This window comes from Macaca mulatta, chromosome 3, assembly GCF_049350105.2.
Source record: "Macaca mulatta isolate MMU2019108-1 chromosome 3, T2T-MMU8v2.0, whole genome shotgun sequence".
In the NCBI taxonomy this organism is placed as follows: Eukaryota; Metazoa; Chordata; class Mammalia; order Primates; family Cercopithecidae; genus Macaca; species Macaca mulatta.
The window spans coordinates 183,032,129-183,047,600 of NC_133408.1; the positions used below are offsets into that span (position 1 = coordinate 183,032,129).

General features: G+C 38.5%; 1 protein-coding gene across 1 annotated transcript; it reads right to left on the minus strand.

Moving 5' to 3' along the window:
- Positions 1 to 7,679: 7,679 nt before the first annotated feature.
- Positions 7,680 to 8,624, minus strand: OR9A2 (olfactory receptor family 9 subfamily A member 2). The gene is given in 1 exon segment (XM_015135101.3): positions 7,680 to 8,624. A coding segment is annotated over 1 exon segment (945 nt).
- Between the last annotated feature and the right edge of the window lie 6,848 nt (positions 8,625 to 15,472).

Genomic DNA, 15,472 nt, shown 5'->3' on the forward strand with positions numbered 1-15,472 from the left:
TGTAGACTTCATAAACACTACATTTAAACAACACTACATTTTCTTTCTGAAATGATAAATAAACCTTAGCATATTGTAACTTTTTTACTCTATAAACTCTTTTTTAACCCTTGGACTCTTATAATAACGCTTAGCTTAAAACACAAGCACATTTTACAGCTGTACAAAAATATTTTCTTTCTTTAGATCCTTATTTTATAAGCTGCTTCCTATTCTTAGTTTATTTTTTACTTTTTAAACTTAAAAAAGAAAACTAAGACACAAACACACACATTAGCCTAGGCCTACAAATGGTCAAGATCATCAGTGTCACTGTCTTCTACCTCCACATTTTGTCCCAGTGGAAAATATTCAGTGGCAATAAAAAGCATAGAGCTGTCATTTCCTATGATAACAATGCCTTCTTCTGGCATAACCTCTTGAAGGATCTGTCTGGGTCTGTTTTACAGTTAACACCTTTTTTGTAAGTAGAATGAATACACTCTAAAATAATGATAAAAAGCATAGTACAGTAAATACATAAATTAGTAAAGTTATTATTATTGCCAAGTATTATGTACTGTGCTATACTTCTAATTCTATGTATTATACTTTTATACAACCACAGCATGGTGTGTTTGTTTGTTTATACCAGCATCACCACAAACACATGAGAAATGTGATGTGCTATGATGTTACAACAGCTACAATGTCATTAGGTGATAGGAGTTGTTCAGCCCCATTATAATCTTATAGAACCACCATCTTATATTCAGTCCGTGATTGACTGATGTATTGTTATGTGGTGCATGACTATAAACAAATTGACAATCAAATTACAATAATAATCCCCTGGAAGTGAGATAACAGTATCCATAGTGATATAATATAATACCTAAAATGTGTAGTTTTCAACAAAAAATTACAAGATATGCAAAGAAACAGGAAAGTGTGACTCATACACAGGAGGAAAAGCCAACAATAGAAACTGTATGTGAGAGGGACCAGATGGCATATTTAACATTTAAATTCAAAGTAGACATTATAAATATGTTCAGAGAATTAAAGGAAACGATTGTATTTAAAAAGTAAAGTATGATGACAATGTTTCTCTGAGTAGAGAATATCAACAAAAGTATCAAAATTATAAAAATGGCCAAATGGAAATTCTAGAGTCTAAAAGTACAATAAGTAAAGTGAAAAATTTACCAGAGGAGCACAACTGTATTTTGTAACTGACGGAAGAAATAATTAGTAAACTTCAAGATAGGTCAATAAAAATTATGCAATCCCAAGATCAGAGACAAAAAAGAAATAAGAAAAACAAAAAAGTATCAGAGAAATATGGGATACCACTAAGTGTACCAATATACATGTAATGGAAGTACCAGAAGAATAGGAGAGATACAGAAGAACATAAAAGATATTTGAAGAAATCATGGTTGAAAACTTCTCAAATTTGATGAAAAATATTAATCTACTCACCCACAAAGGTCAATAAACTTCTAGGAGAACAAACACAAAGAGATCTACAATAGACATATAACAGTAAAAATCACTGAGAAACAAGGAAAAAAATCTTCAAAGCAACAATAGAAAAGTGACTTGTCACATCTAATGGAACATCTCACATTTAATGGAATCAATAAGATTAAGAGCTGACTTCTCATCAGAAACAGTTGAGACCAGAAGGGAACAGGATGACATATTCCAAGTAGTGAAAGGAAAAAACAAGGTCAACCACAAATCCTATAGCTGGCAAAATTATCTTTCAAAAATTAAGGCAGAAGAAAGAAATTCTGAGATAAACTAAATGAGAGAATTTGTTGCTAGCAAACCAAACTTACAAGAAATACTAAAGGAAGTTCTACAGACTGAAAGCAAGTGACACCAGACAGTGTTTATAATCCATAAAAAATGAAAAGCATTGATAAAAGTAAGTTTTTTTATGGTAAATAATTATAAAGAATATATAGTAAGTAATTATAAAAGAAAGTCTAAATGCATGTTTATTCTCTCTTCTTTTTTTAACTGTTTAAAAATGTTATATAAAACAATAAGTATATACTGTATTTGTGAATGGAAAACATAAAGAAATGTAATATGTTTACCAAAAATGGCACAAAAGAGTTAGCTAGGAGCAGAACAGTTTTGGAGTAATGAAATGATATCAGATGTAAATTCGAATCTGAGAAACAAATGAAGATAACCAGAAAAAATAAATAAAGTCAACATTACAAATGCTAGAAATACACAAATGTTCTCCTTTCTTCTCCCATCTCCTTTAAAATTATAAGTAATCATTATAACAATATATTGTTAAGTTTGTAACTAAATAGGTGAACTATGTATTACAATAGTAATAGAACAAAAGGAGGAAAAAGAGAATACAGCTATATAGGAGTAATGCTCCTATATCTCACTGGCATTGTTAGTATAAATCTGAAGTCAATCTGATAAGATATATGTTAAGCTCTAGAGCATTCATTTACAATATAATTTAAAAATCAACAAAGGATTTAAAATGTCATGCAGTGATCCCTCAGTATCTGTAGGGGCTTGGTTTCAAGCCAAGGTTCCAAAAGAGGAACCCCACAGATACAAAAATTCACAGATGCTCAAGTTCTTTATATAAAATTGTATACTATTTGCATATAACCTACATACATCATCCTGTATACATTAAATCACTTTAAATTACTTATAATACCTAATACAAGGTAAAGAGTTGTTATTCTATATTGTTTAGGAAATCATGATTTTTAAAAAGCATGTACATGTTTAGTACATAGACAACCAATCTTTTTTTCCCAAATATATTTTATCTGCAGTTGGTAGAATCCAAGATGAAGAATCCACGGATATGAAGGGTTGATTGTCATAGAAAATATTCACTTAGTGCAAACATAATATGTGTAATGAAAATGTTAAATGATGTTGAAAAGGTGGACAACATGCATAAACAAGAAAGGGTTTCTGATAGACAGTTTAAAACTACAAGAAAGAATAGAATGGAAATGTTATAAATAAAACCACGATATGGGAGATGAGGAATTATTTTCATAGGTTCATTGGTAGACCCAACATAGCTGAAGAAAGAATTAACAAACTTAAAAATAGGCCATAGCGTATGCATAGTACATGTTTCCTAGGTTTCCTACTGCTGTGGTTTGAATATCCCTTTCAAAACTCATGTTGAACTTTGATTGCCATTGTAATAGTGTTGAGAGGTGGAACTTTTAAGAGGTGATTAGGTTATGAGGGTTATGCTCTCAGGGACAAATTAATGTCATTATTGGGGGAGTGGATTCATTTTCATGAGCATGAATAAATTCATGAGAGGGCAAGAGAGTTCAGCCTCTCTTGTTCTCTCTCCCTCTTGCATTTCTGCCTTCCACCATGGAATGACACAGCATGAAGGCCCTTGGCAATGCCAGCACCATGCCTTTGAACTTCTCAGCCTCCAAAATCATGAGCCAAATAAACTTCTTTTCTTTATAAATTACTTAGCCTGTGCTATTCTAACAACAAAAAATAGACTAAGATAGAAAATGTGCACCAAGAGTGGGGCTTTTGCTATAACAAATACTTGAAAATGTGGAAGTGGCTTTTAGCTGGGTAATGAGCAGAGGTTGGAAGAATTTGGAAAGGTAGGCTAGAAAAATCCTAGACTACCGTAAATTGAACGTTAAGGGAAATTCTGGTAAGAACTCAGAAGAAAAGAAGAAATGTAGAAAAATCTGAAACTTTTACAAGATTACTTACGTGGTCATGATCAGAATATTGGTAGAAATATGAAAAGTAATGGCCATTTTGATGAAAGCTGAGTCAGAAAAGAGGAATTTCCATCTTTTTTTTTTTTTTTTTAATTAAAGGCCATTCTTTTTATGAGGTGGCAAGGAACTTAACTGAATTGTGCCTGTGTTAGTCTGTTCTCACATTGCTATAAAGAAATACCTGAGACATGTATCAAAAAAAAGAGTTTTAATTGGCTCATGATTCTATAGGCTGTACAAGAAGCACAGTGGCTTCTGCTTTGTAGAAGGTCCCTAGAAGCTTCTAATCATGGCTGAAGGCAAAGGAGAAGCAGGCATCTTACATGGCAGGGGCAAGAGCAAGAGAGAGAAGGGAGGTGCTACACACTTTTAAATGGCCAGGTGTCATGAGAAATCACTCACGATCTATCATAAGGACAGTGCCAAGGGGAATGGTGCTAAACTATTCATGAGAAATTTGCCCCCATGATTCAATCACTTCCCACCAGGTCCCACCTCCAACATTGGGGATTACAATTCGACATAAGGTTTGGGCAGGGACACAGATTAAAATTATATCGGTGTCTATGCCCATGGGTTTTATGGAAGGCAGAATTTAAGAGTGATTAATGAGACTATCTGGTGGAAGAAATTTCTAAGCAAAATATTGAAGGATCTGCATGGCTACTTTTAACCATATACAGTAAAATGTAAGAGAAAAGAAATAACTTAAAGATGAAATCTATAACTTAAAAAATAAAAGCAGAATGAAAAGATTCTGAAAATTTTCAGCCTGCCCACATAAAGAATGAAAAAATGTTTAAGAGAACAGACCAAGGGTGTGATCAAGTGACCATTTGCTAATGAGATTAATATAAATAAAAGGGCTCACCAAGACAATGAGCATTTCAGAGATCTTTGAGGCTGCTCATCCCATTACAGGCCTAGAGATCTAGGAGGGCAGAATGGCTTTGGGGAATGGCCACAGGATACGCTTCACAGGCCACGTGGAGTTGCTGCTCCCTGCATTCCAGGACAGTGTTCTTTGGCTGCTCCTGGTGTGGTTCAAGTAACGCCAGGTGTGGCTTGACCTACCACTCTGGAAGGAAGGTACAAATGGTAGACTTTGGTGGCATCCATTTGGTGTTATTTCTACAGGCATGCACAATGCAAGAGCTATGGAGGCACGACTTCCTCCACCTAGATTTCAAAGGATGCCACGTGAAGTCTGTGGGCTCAGGCAGAAACCTGCTGCAGGAGCAAAGTCACCACAGAAAGTCTTCACCAGGGGATGCCTAGTGAAGCCGTGGGAGCAGAACTGCCTGACACTCAAGAACTGCAGAGCTACTAGTGTGCAGTGCCAGCTTGGGAGAACTGCAGGCCCTAGACTCTAACCTGTGAGAGCTGCTGAGAAGACTGACCACAGCAAAGGCTTGAGGGCTCAACCCCAACCCCAGCATGCCCAGGATGTGGGACATGGAGTCAAAGGAGATTATTTTCCAGCTTAAAGACTTAATGCTGTTTTTCCTATTGGGTTTTAGACTTACTTAGCACCAGTCATCTCTTTTTTCTTGCCTATTTCTTTCTTTTGGAATGGAAATGTCTATTCTATACCTGACTAACATCATATTTTGGAAAGACGTAACATTAATTCACAAGCTCACAGATGAAGAGAAATTTTCCTTGGGATAAATCGTGCCTTGAGTCTCGCCGGTATCTGACTTAGATGAGACACTTGACTTTGGACTTTTGAGTTGATGCTGGAATCAGTTAAGACATTTAGCAGCTATGGGGAAGGGACGAATGTATTTTGTATGTGAGAAGGACGCTACTTTTGGGGAACGAGAGGTGAAGTGCTATGATATGAATGTTCCCTCCAAAACTCATGTTGATATTTAATTACCACTGTGACATTGTTGAGAGGTAAGACCTTTAAGAGGTGATTAAGTCATGAGGGATATCCCCTCATGAATGAATTAGTGCTGTTTTCACAGGAGTGAGTTTGTTATTCTGAGAGTGGATTTGTTATGAAAGTGGGTTTGGCCCTCTCTTGCTCTCTCACTCTAGCCCTCTCTTGCCCTTCCACCTCTGGCATAGGATGACACAGCACAAAGGCCCTTGCCAGATGCCGGTGTTATGCTCTTGAATCATAAGCCAAACAAATTCTCAGTGTCCAGAATCATAAGCCAAATACGTTTATTTTCTTTGTAAGTAATCCAGGCTGGTATCATTTATATTCTGTTATAGCAATGCAAAATGGACTACCACTATCTAATTATGACTGTACTATAACTTAATTATAGACATCTACTATCTAATTATTTGGATCTTATATCTTATATTTCTACCAGAAGCTGATTTTTTAAAAACCCTATTTGCCAGCATTCAGATCAACACTTAGTATTCTCAGAGTTTTATGTTTTTCCAGTCTGATGGATGGCTAGGTAAACTTTGGCAAGTTATTTAAATTCTCTGAGCTTCTATTGTCTCATCCCTTAAAGGATACTTCTCTGGATTAATGCATTAGAAAAAAAGGTATTCTTTCTGGTCCGGAACAGATCTTCATTTACTGGGCTTGGAAACCATGGGCACCTTTGTTTAAGCAGAAGTCTCCCCTTTCTCCAGCCAATGCCGTCCCACCAGAGCCCATTGGTTGACTTGCAGAGCATGGGTTGGCTGAATTTAAAGCTCATTCCCCACCTTGTCTGGTACTTTAATGCAATGCAAACTACCCAAACATACATGATGGTTTTCACTCCTCACAGGACAAGACAACATGGCATCCTCACACATTTCTCTTTAAAATTATCAGTAGCCTCATCATCCCACTGCTGAACAGCTCAATTTTCTCACTTACTTTAGGGCTGGTAGAATCTGCTGATTGTTGTTGTTTAGGTGAACTTCTTCCTTTTAAGGACTTCTTCCAATATTATGTGAAATTCCAACAGTTATATTACCAAACAGCCAATCCCTGGAATTGCTAGAAAGCTAGCTGGGAGTCAAAAGAGTAGCCTCTTATTTTTAAAAAATTCTGCCCACAGAGAAGCTATACATGATGGTGCTGAGACGGTTGGATTTGAGAGATGGAGAATCAAAAGACATTATAAAGTTTGAAGACTAGATCTGGATACAGTCTGAACAGACATAGTTGTTTTAAACAGCCATAAGATACAGGATGCTCTCTAGAATTAGTCACTTAGTTCTTATTTGTCCCTGTCCCTATACTAGCCACAAAGAAGGGCAGTGAAAGGAACATGCTGAAGCTTAGCAAAAATAACTTTTCCCCCATTTTTATCCTCAAATATTTTTATCTTCTTTACACCACAAATATCTGCTGAATGAGAAGCATTCCAATCCTCATATCACCACTCTAGACTGGTTCTGTGACAAAACATAAACAGTGTTACACTTCCTTTCCAGTATCAATGGGGCAGAGAGAAAGAGCCTTAGGATACCTAAAATGCATGTAGCCATTTTGTCAAAAAATTGCACAAAAATATAGGGAAGGACTCAGCAACAGTTGATGAAGGACCAAAGTGAGCATCTATACCTTTGTACTCTGATTAGGACACCTCTCTCAGTCCACCTCCCTCCACACTTCCTCCCTTCCCCAGAAAATACATTTTCAGAGATGGACTATAAGCAAATGAATTGGGCTAATAGAACTCTTACAAAAATGTCTGCATTTCCTTTCTCTAGTCCCTCCCAAAACACAAGAATATGTTCAACAGTGGAAACAGGCAGGAACTAAGGCTATGAGATTCTCCCGGGCAGACAATGGATTTCATTATTACCAGCCTAATCTACTTCCATGGTGTGATGGCAAATTGTACACACTCTTTGACTTTTGTAATGATGATAAGAGAAAAGAGGAGCTAGAATTTTCTAGGTGACTTAATAATTAACCGTGAGGCTTGTACCACCTAAAACTGACTTAGAGAACAGCTAATCTTTGAGGAGTTAACAGCAGCATTTCACTCCATCTCGGAGGGCCTCTTTGACTTTGTCATTCCAAAGAGTAAAGAGGAAAGGGTTCAGGAAGGGGGTTAACACGGAAACCAACAGGGGAAATATCTTATTGTACTCGACTCCCTGTGTTTGCTTGGGTTTCACATAGAGAAACAAGCAGCTGCCATAGCCGATTATAACACAGGTGAAGAGGGAGGCACAAATGGAGAAGGCTTTCCTCCAGCCAGAGGCTGACGGGATCTTGAGGATAGTGGAGATGATGTAGGTATAGGAGACAATTGTAGGGATCAAAAAACCAATGAGTATAAAAATAGCCATTAAGAAAAGGATAAACTCTGTGAAAAGAGTGTTGTCACAGGACGGTTTGAGTAATTGCCCTCGGTCACACTAAAAATGGTCTAACGAATTTGATTTGCAGAAGGTAAACTGAAATGTGGCATAGACCAGCCAGATTTCAGAAAGAAATCCAAATACCCATGACACTATTACCACCCAAATACAGGTACTGCTGTTCATAATGATGTTGTATCTTAAAAGATTACACACAGCCACGTAACGGTCCACAACCATCACTCCAAGTAATGCAAACTCTGTGGTCCCTACAGCAAGGTACAGGAAAAGTTGAGCAATACATGTAGACAAAGATACTGTCTGCATCCCAGGGAGCAGCAATCCCCAAAGCATCATGGGGACAATTATGGTTGTGACCAGGATCTCCAGGGCAGAGAGGTGGCCGAGGAAGAAATATATGGGGGACTGCAGACGTTTCTCCACACAGATAATCACGATGATGACCATGTTTCTCATTAATGTCACTAAATAGAAGAAAAAGAATATAGCCAAAAGAATGTGGGGTAGTCCTTGGGACCCAGGGAAGCCTAGAAGGTGGAATTCGGTGGCACTAGAGTGGCTGTCCAACATTTAGTCCTTGATTCTGCTTCTTTTGAAGCACAGAGATTAAAAGAGAGGTGCATTGCTCCACATGGTCCTGCTCTCAAGAGAGAAGGAAGACAGATTAGGATAAGAAACTACTTCCAACCTGAGAATCAGGTGACACGTCCCTGCTACTGTGTTGGGCACATACGTAGCTTGAGGTACATGTTGTCACCCAAGTCTACAAGTGAGGCTCTCATTTCCCTGTATAACCAGCCCCCTGGAACGGGGGAAGACATCTTTTTCTGCCGGTGGTGAAATACCTTCCTTGCCGTTTTCCCCATGGAAAGATGTACCTTCTCTCAGGGGCCAGAGGCTAAAACCTTTTAAATAGGCCCGTTTTGAAGGTGAGTCAATCAGGTCCCTCCAGTCCTGGAGTTGTCCTACTTTCTCTTAGGTTAATTGTGCCAGACGACACAAAGGCATTTTATATGATGTTCAAAGGATGAGAGCTTTAAACCCCAGCTCTCATCTGTAATGGTAATGCATAGACCCACTTTTGGGGCCAGTAGAAAGGAGGCAGAGGATGTAAGACCAACATCTCTGCTGTTCTGGATTTTAAAATCTCCATTTTACAGGGCAGCAAGATCTCTAAATGAGAACTCTGGAGCTTGGGATAATTTCCCAGAACAGATCCATTCTTCTCTAATTCCATTTTCCTTCCAAAGTTGTGGGAGGAAGGAAAGATGGCACCTGGCACAGATAAGGAATAGATCTGGGACCGCCAGCTGTTAAGGATGCCTGGCTCTCTGCCTGTTGCTTCATCCCATTATTCAAATGTCACCCCTTCCAAAGACTTTTTCCAATCACTCTGCCAAAAACAGAAAAGACACACTCATTTTTGGACTTCCGTTTTTTTCATAACGGTTGTTATTACCTTGTATTATGTCTAATTATTCACTCCTTCATTTAACAATAAACAAATGTAGTCATGAACAGGACAAAGAAAATTCCATGCCCTGTGGAGCTTATATTCAAGGAAGAGGTGGGGGCTAGACCACACACAAGACACATAAGTAAAATATGTAATAGTTTAGTTTATTTATCATGCCACAGGGAAAAATATTAAGCAAGAAAGGGGGAGAGGAAATTTAAGTTTATTTATTATTTATCTACGACACTAGAATATAAACTCCATGAGGGCTAGGACATATCTTCACTGTTGTATTCTGAGGCTGGCACATAAAATTTACATACATAAATTAAATAGTTATATATTATATATATCTCTCTATATCTTTTATATAGATCTAGAGATACATATTATATATCTCTTTTATATGCATCTCTATATCTTTTATATATAAAGATCTCTATATTTTTTATATAGATATAGAAATATGTATAGAGAGATATATATTACAGATATACAGATATAGATATATATTATATTATATATAGATATATAGATTATATAACAGAGATATAGCTATAGATATAGATTTATATAGATAATATATAGATATAAATTTATATAGATATAGAGATATATATTATCTGAAATAAATATATCACAGATATATCTTATATATTAAATTAGGTATTAATTTACACAAGGCAACCCAACTAATAGCTGTGTGAGTCAAGATTTGAACCTAGGTCTGTCAGATTTCATCACTCACACAGCTAACTACCACACCTTATATTTTTTATTTTATCTTATTTATATAAGATATATGAAATAAGACACATGAACTATATCTTATATAAATATACATAACATATATATTTTATTTATAAGATATTTAAATACATAAGATATATATATCATATATGTAAAATAAGTAGTGCTGACAAATTTCGCTACATGAGGTATGGATGGATGGATGGATAATATATGATTAAATAATACTTGTTCTGGCCAGGGCAGGTTGGGCCACATCCCTTCAATCCTACTCTGGTTGGTTTTCCTTCCTGCCTCACATTACCATTTTCCCTCCTGCCCTTCCTTTGCTTAGGTAACCCCCTCCCTGTCTATGTCACTGTTTTACTAATGGTTAAAAAAGCTTCAGGGACAGAATTCATGGGAAAGCTCAGTGTTCTGCTTTTCCACAACCTCTGCATAACCAGCACAGGATAAAGAAACATGAGCGAGAAGGACACCGACTGTCAGGGAGCTGTGACTGTGTCTAGCATTGGGTCTGAGAGGGGCCGGAAGTGCTCTCTGCTATGCAGGAAAGATCTGGAGATGAGCCTATACACTGTACTGCTCCCCTAGCCCACACTTCAAGACCTGGGTGACTTTGTTCTAGAAGGTTGGTAGGCCCAGAACGTCCCACCCTAAACTGCTCTTACCCTCTCTTTCATAGAGGAGACCCCTTGGAAAGACACTCACCTCTATGGAGGGGCTTGGCCACCCCTTCTGGTGTTCTTTAGGGCTCCGCTGATGCTACCTCCTGTCCCGCTAGTGCTAGGCCACGCACAGGGGCCAGAGCAAGTTGCTGCCATCCCCACTCATGGTGAAGAAGGAAACTGTCCTCGCAGAGGAGGTTAGAAAAAAGCCCAGAAATAAGTGCTGTACAAAGTTGAGGGTCCTCTCTCTCCCCCCACCCGCCCACTTCCTTTCTTCCCAAGGGTACTTAGTCACCAAGTTACCACTTCTTAATTAGCTCATGTTCAGGGAGTCCCCAGGAAATGAGTCTAGTGGGAACAGAACAAACTTTAAGTCATTCCCATTTTTGACCAATTAAGTTTTAGAACGTTTGATAGTTTTTGTTTGGCTGGAAAACCTGAAATCTTACCAATCAGGGACTTCTTAATACTGGGGCTGCCTTCCTGCAAAGCCTCAGGTCTAGGTTTCCAGATGTCTCAGATTCTAATTAGTCAACTCCCTCTGCCCTTTATCTTAGGCTTTTCTCAAGTTTCTCTAGTTATTCGGAGCCTAAATCAACCCTCTTCCCCCAATAGGAGACACCACAATTGGCCTCTAAAACATGCACCTATATCCCCAAAAAGGCTGCTTATTGATCTTGGTCAAAGCCTTAACTTCACCAAAAATCTTCTAAAAAGCCTGATGACTCCTTCATTCATTTTAAAAAGGCCCCTGCATTTAGTCCTGTGGATCCTACAGAATACTGTAAGAGGTCCTACCCCTAAATCGAATTCTATTCTGTTCTATTGTCTCAGGCTTTCACTCCTCTGAATATATGTGCATCTGTATGCATTCCAGCAAGATTCTTCCAGGCTTTTTTTTTTTCCATGGCATGTCACTGATTACCAGTTGGACCACTGTAAAGTAGAGACAGCATAAGGATAGTGTATGTACACAGTTATGTTTGCAACCTGGGGGAACTGACAAAATGTAAATTGGAAATCTGTCTAATGCTGGAGTAAGACAGAAAAAGTAGGAATTATAAAACATTTGTCTGCATTTTGGTTTTCATTTTAAGTATTTAAAGTACACCTGTTAAATCTGAGAATTTCAATTGGTGCCTAAGCATATAAATTGGGATTAATCTTTCTTCCAATTCCTTAAATTGCCCAAGCCCAACTACTTGCCATATAATTTTAGAGAAAGTTTCCAAACGTGTATCTCCATATTCTTTTTTGTAGAGGCTGTGAAAATCTGTTTGCAACCTTTTCTTTCTCATTTAACAACATATAAAATATATCTTTCCATATCAGCACATATTACTCTACCTCTTTTTTTTAATATAAGATTCCATTATGTGGATGTCCTATTCTTTATTAGATAGCTCTTTATTAATTAATTTTCATTGTTGTTTCCATTTGTAATTATGAAAAAATGATGCTATAAATATTCTTGGATATTTGTAAGTATACAAACAATTATATTTCTGAAAAAAAAAAAAGATCCCTAGAGTTGGAATGTCTGGGTCAAATGCAGATGTATTGAAGTTATTACTTTTTTCTTTTTTATACAAGTTATTACTTGGCACCAAATTACACTCCAAATATTTTGTATTGATTCACACAATTACTAAGACTGTATAATAGAAGGGGTCTTGTTTTCCTGACCTGTTATAAGCCAAGGCATAAATAAAATTTTAATTTTAAGTTGAAGAGAATAAAAACAAGACACCTTAAAAGGGAAATCAATTAACAAGCCTGATGCAATGGAAAATTTTTGAAAGATAAAAATGACCAAAACTGACCCAAAAACAAATATGGATATAGAATCAACTTGAGTATCCATCAATGGATGAATGAACACAGAAAATGTGGTCTAAATATATAATGGAATTGAATTCATCCATTAAAAGGAATGAAATCTTGTCATTTGTGGCAAAATGGATAAAACTGGAGGACATTACATTAAGTGAAATAAGCCAGGCACATAAAGACAAATACGACATGTTCTCACTCATATGTGGAAACTAAAACAGTTGATCTCATAGAAGTACAGAACAGAATAATGCTTAACAGAAGCTAGAAAGGGTATAGGGGAAGGCAGGCAGAGTTTGGTTAGTGGTTACAAAATTTCAGTTAAATAGGAGAAATAAGTTCCAATGTTCTATGGCATAGTAGGGTGACAAGTTTAATGACTATCTATTGTGTATTTCAAAATAGCTAGAAGAGAGGAATTTGAATGTCCCCAACACAAAGAAATGATGAATGTATGAGGTGGTAGATATCCCACTTACCCTGATTTGGTCACTACACATTGTATACACATATCAAAATATCACATGTATCCCCGACATGTGTACAATTATTATGTACCATTAAAAGTTTAAAAATAAAATAAATGGCCACAGATGTTGTACAAAATGTAATCTTAATACAGTTGAAAATATTTTGTAAAAAATAAATCCAAAGAAGGGGCCAAGATGGTTGAATAAGAAAAGCTCCCATCTGCAGCTCCCAGTGAGACCAACACAGAAGGCAGGTGATTTCTGCATTTCCAGCTGAGGAACCCAGTTCATCTCATTGGGACTGGTTAGGCAGTGGGTGCAGCCCATGGAAGGTGAACCAAAGCAGGGTGGGGCTTTTGCTTCACCTGGGAAGTGCAAGGTGCTAGGGGACCTCCCTCCCTACAGCCAAGGGAAGCCATGAGGGACTGTGTTACCCAGCTGGATTACTATACTTTCCCCACAGTTTTTACAATCTGCAGATAAGGGGACTACACCACCAGGGCCCTCGGTTTCAAGCACAAAACTGGGCGGCTGTTTGGGCAGACACCTAGCTAGCTGTAGGAGTCTTTTTCATATCCCAATGGTGCCTGGAACCCCAGCAAGACAGAACTGTTCACTCCCCTGGAAAGGGGGCTGAGGCCAGGGAGCCAAGTGGTCTCACTCAGTGCGTCCCACTCTCACAGAGCCCAGCAAGCTAAGAACCACTGGCTTGAAATTCTCGCTGCCAGCACAGCAGGCTGAAGTTGACCTGGGATGATCCAGCTTGGTTGGGGTAGAGGCGTGCACCATTACTGAGGCTTTACTAGGCAGTTTTCCCCTGACAGTGCTAAGGTGGCAGGGAGGTCTGGACTGGATGGAACTCACCACAGTGTGGCAAAGCAGCTGTGGCCAGACTGCTTCTCTAGATTCCTCCTCACTGGACAGCGCATCTTTGAAAGAAAGGTAACAGCCCCAGTCAGGGGCTTGCAGACAAAACTCCCATCTCCCTGGGACAGAGCACCTGGGGGAAGGGGCAGCTGTGGGCGCAGCTTCAGAGGATTTAATCTTTCCTGCCTGCTGGCTCTGAAGACAGCAGCTGATCCTAACAAGAGGAATTCTCCCAGCACAGCACACTAGTTCTGCTAAGGGACAGACTGCCTCCTCGAGTGAGTCCCTGACCCTTGTGCCTCCTGATTGGGAGAGACCTCCCAACAGGGGTTGACAGACACCTCATACAGGAGAGCTCTGGCTGGCATCAGGCCGGTGCCCCTCTGGGATGAAGCTTCTAGAGGAAGGAGCAGGTAGCAATATTTGCTGTTCTGCAGCCTCCACTGGTGATACCCAGGTGAACGGGGTCTGGAGTGGACCTCCAGCAAACTGCAGCAGACCTGCAGAAGAGAGGCCTGACTATTAGAAGAAAAACTAACAAACAGCAACAACATCAACATCAACATAAAGGACCCCCACGCAGAAACCCCATCCAAAGGTCATCAGCCTCAAAGATCAAAGGCAGATAAATCCACAAAGATGAGGAAAAACCAGTGCAAAAATGCTGAAAATTCTAAAAAACAGAATGCCTCTTCTCCTCCAAATGATCACAGCTCCTCTCCAGCAAGGGCACAAAACTGGACAGAGAATGAGATGGATGAATTGACAGAAATAGGCTTCAGAAGGTGGGCAATAACAAACTCTTGTGAGCTAAAGCGGCATGTCCTAACCCAATGCAAGGAAGCTAAGAATCTGGATAAAAGGTTACAGGAACTGCTAACTAGAATAACCAGTTTAGAGAGGAACATAGATAACCTGATGGAGCTGAAAAACACAGCACGAGAACTTCCTGAAGCATATACAAGTATCAATAACCAAATCGGTCAAGCAGAAGAAAGTATATCAGAGACTGAAGATCAACTTACTGAAATAAGGTGTGAAGACAAGATTAGAGAAAAAAATGAAAATGGATGAGCAAAGCCTCCAAGAAATATGGTACTATATGAAAAGACCAAACCTATAATTGATTGGTGTACCTGAAAGTGATGGGGAGAATGGAACCAAGTCGGAAAACACACTGCAGGATATTATTGAGGAGAACTTCCCCAACCTAGCAAGAAAGGCCAACATTCACATTCAGGAAAGACAGAGAACACCACTAAGATACTCCCCAAGAAGAGCAACACCAAGACACATAATTGTCAGATTCTCCAAGGTTGAAATGTAGGAAAAATTGTTAAGGGCAGCCAGAGAGAAAGGTCAGGTTACCTACAA